The sequence below is a fragment of the Lepidothrix coronata genome, unplaced genomic scaffold (assembly GCF_001604755.1).
Source record: "Lepidothrix coronata isolate B3197 unplaced genomic scaffold, Lepidothrix_coronata-1.0 Scaffold457, whole genome shotgun sequence".
Taxonomy (NCBI): domain Eukaryota; kingdom Metazoa; phylum Chordata; class Aves; order Passeriformes; family Pipridae; genus Lepidothrix; species Lepidothrix coronata.
In genome coordinates, this window is record NW_016690637.1 from 44,752 (window position 1) to 47,747 (window position 2,996).

Genomic DNA, 2,996 nt, shown 5'->3' on the forward strand with positions numbered 1-2,996 from the left:
GGACGTGTTTTGGGGTTACCCCCCCCTCCCCAGGGGGCTGTTGGGCAGACTTTAGGGTTACCTCACCCCCCCCAGGTGGATTTTAGGGTTACACCCCCAGATGTGTTTCGGGGTCACCCCCACACTCCACCAGGGGGGTTTTTGGGTTACGTCCCCCCCGACGGATTTTAAGGTTTCCCCACTCCCTCAACTGGATTTTAGGGAGTCCCTCCACCCCCCAGACGGACTTTGGGGTTCCCCCAGGCGTGTTTTGGGGTTCCCCCAGGGGGGTGTTGGGCTCGGGGTTACCTCTTGGCACAGGCCATGGAGCAGAAGCGCTTGGAGCGCTTGAACTTGTAGGCGAAGTCGACGCGGCCGCAGAGCTCACACTTCAGCTTCGGGGGGTTCCCCTCCTCTTTGGACTCTGGGGGGCGTGGGGGGACACCCAGAGAGAGAAACCAGCCAGCTCAGCCCCCCTGCTCCCCGGGGAGGGGGTCTGGGGGGCGTTCAGGGGGGGATTTGGGCGCTACCTTGCAGGTAGGGCTCCTCCATGTCCGAGTCGGTGGTGGTGGTGTTGTCCTGCGGCGGGAGCTTGTCCGGGAGCAGCTCCTGCGCATACTGTTTGTGCAGGGCCCCCACCAGCAGCGACGAGCGCCCCACCTGCCATGGCAGGGCACACGTGGGGGGGCTGCCCCTGCCCCCCCAGCCCGGGGACAGCCCCCCCTGCGGCCGCGGAGCCGGGAGGAACCGCCCGACTTCCCAAACCCAGGAAGGAGGAGGAGGGTTGTGGGACTGGGGGGGGCTCAGCCCCCTCCCGGGTGATGATAATGTGGGTGTGATTTTCATTTCCAGCCCCCTAAACTTGAGAGACACCCCCCCCACACACACACCCACAGAGCTGGGAAGAACCTGCCTGACCTCCCTAATCCAGGAAACCAGGAATGACAAGGGATGCAGTGCCGGGAACGGCTCAGCCCCTTCCTGGGTGACAAAGAGCTCAATAAGGTGGGTGAGGATTTGGGGGTCACAACTGTCTGGGTGCCCCATTCCCAGCTCCCTAAAGTTGGGAGACTCCCCCTCCTGCAGCCACAGACACAGGAGAAACCTTCCAATTCCCTGAATCCAAGAATGAGGAAAAGGGATGAGAGCAGGGGATGCAGTACCAGGGATGGCTCAATAAGGTGGGCGAGGATTTGGGGGCTCACAACTGTCTGGGTGCCCTATTCCCAACCCCCCAAATCCAGGAACCCACTTCCCAATTCCCCAAATCCAGGAACAAGGACAGGGAAAGGGGGATACACTACTGGGAACGGCTCATCCCTTTCCCGGACAATGAAGACCTCAATAACGTGGGCGAGGATTTGGGGGTTCCCAATTGTCTGGGAATGGGGCAGCCAACCCCTCAAATCCAGGAGGAAGGACATGGAAATGGGATACATTACCTGGAATGCTTCTGCCCCTTCCTTTATGCCTCATTCCCAACACCCCCAAATGCAGGAATAAGGGCATGGATACAGGGATACGTTACCTCGAATGCCTCAGCTCCTTCCTGGGGGATGAACCCCTCAATAACACGGGGGAGGATTTGGGGTTACCCCTCCAGACCCCCCAGATCCAGAAGCCCTTTTGGGTGCCCCATTCCCAACCACCCAACCCAGGAGCCCCTTCCCAAACCCCCCCAAATCAAGGCATAAGAGCATGGGCTGTGGGACACATTCCTGGGAACAGCTCAGCCTTTTCCTAAGTGATGAAGCCCTCAGTGATGTGGGTGAGGATCTGGGGGGTCAAGATGGTTTGGGTGCCCCATTCCCAACTCCCCAGATCCAGGAGCTCATTTCCAGCCCCACAATCCCTGGTACACAGATCTGGAAAGTGGCATACATTCCTGGGAACAGCTCAGCCTTTTCCTGGATGACAAATCCCACAATAACACAGGGGAGGATTTGGGGGTTCAAGATGGTTTGGACGCCCCAATCCCAACTCCCCAGTCCAGGAGCTCCTTCCCAACACCCCGAGCCCCAGAATCCAAGTAGGGACAGCGGGATACACAACTGGGAACAGCTCAGCCCTCTCCCGGATGAGGAACCCCTGGATAACACATGGCAGGACTTGGGGGTTCAAGCTGCTCCGGGTGCCCTATTCCCGACTCCCCCACCCCAGGATCCCCTTTCCCACCCCTGCAACCCCCGGGATACGTTACCGGGAAGGGCTCGGCGCCCTCCTGGATGACGAAGGCCTTGATGACACAGGTGAGGATTTGGGGGTTCAAGATGATTTGGGTGCTCCATTCCCAACCCCCTAAATCCGGGAGCCCCTTCCCAGCACCCCAAACCCCAGAACAGAAGGGGGACAGGGGGATGCCTCAATGGGAATGGTTCAGCGCCTTCCTGGATGACAAACCCCTCGGTAACACAGGGGAGGATTTGGGGGTTCAAGCCATTCCCGACCCCCCCTTTCCCCCCAGGATCTCCCTTCCCAGCCCCGCAACCCCCGGGATACGTTACCGGGAAGGGCTCGGCGCCCTCCTGGATGACGAAGCCCTCGATGACGTGGGTGAGAATCTGGGGTTTCACGATGGCCTGGGGCGGTTTGTTCTCACCATTGTGGGGGGCGGCGCCGGCGACAGTGGCGGCAGCGCTGCCGGAGCCCGAGGTCATCCCGGGAATGCGGGGCTGCGCATGGAGGCGCTCGGGGGGCTCTGGGGACCCCCGGGGGGGACAGAGACACAAGGAGCGGGGTCAGGTGACGGTGACGCGGGGCCGTGATTTCCATACAGCTGGCACGGGCGGCAGCTGCGCCGCTCCCAGGGACCCCGGGAGGGGGGAGAGGGGGAAAGGGAACCCCGGAATAGCGCGGACACCCCAGGAAGGGCCGGGAAAGGCTCGCGGAGGCACCGGGTCTGCCCCGGGGAGGCCCCAGCCAGCCTCGATCTCCTCCAGTAACACCCCAATCTCCCCCAGTAAATCCCCGATCTCCCCCAGTAAATCTCCAATCTCCCCCAGTAAATCCCCGATCTC

At 61.4% G+C, this 2,996-nt stretch overlaps 1 protein-coding gene across 1 annotated transcript in view; it reads right to left on the reverse strand.

The window, feature by feature from the left end:
- PHC2 (polyhomeotic homolog 2) overlaps positions 1-2,969 on the reverse strand; it is a 9,052-nt gene extending 6,083 nt beyond the window's left edge. The window contains exons 1-3 of the mRNA XM_017839687.1: positions 2,484-2,969; positions 510-639; positions 287-403 (exon numbers count right to left, since the gene is read on the reverse strand). Coding sequence (XP_017695176.1) covers positions 287-403; positions 510-639; positions 2,484-2,636 — 400 coding nt within the window. The 5' untranslated portion in view covers positions 2,637-2,969. The remainder of the gene's footprint in view (positions 1-286; positions 404-509; positions 640-2,483) is intronic.
- Between the last annotated feature and the right edge of the window lie 27 nt (positions 2,970-2,996).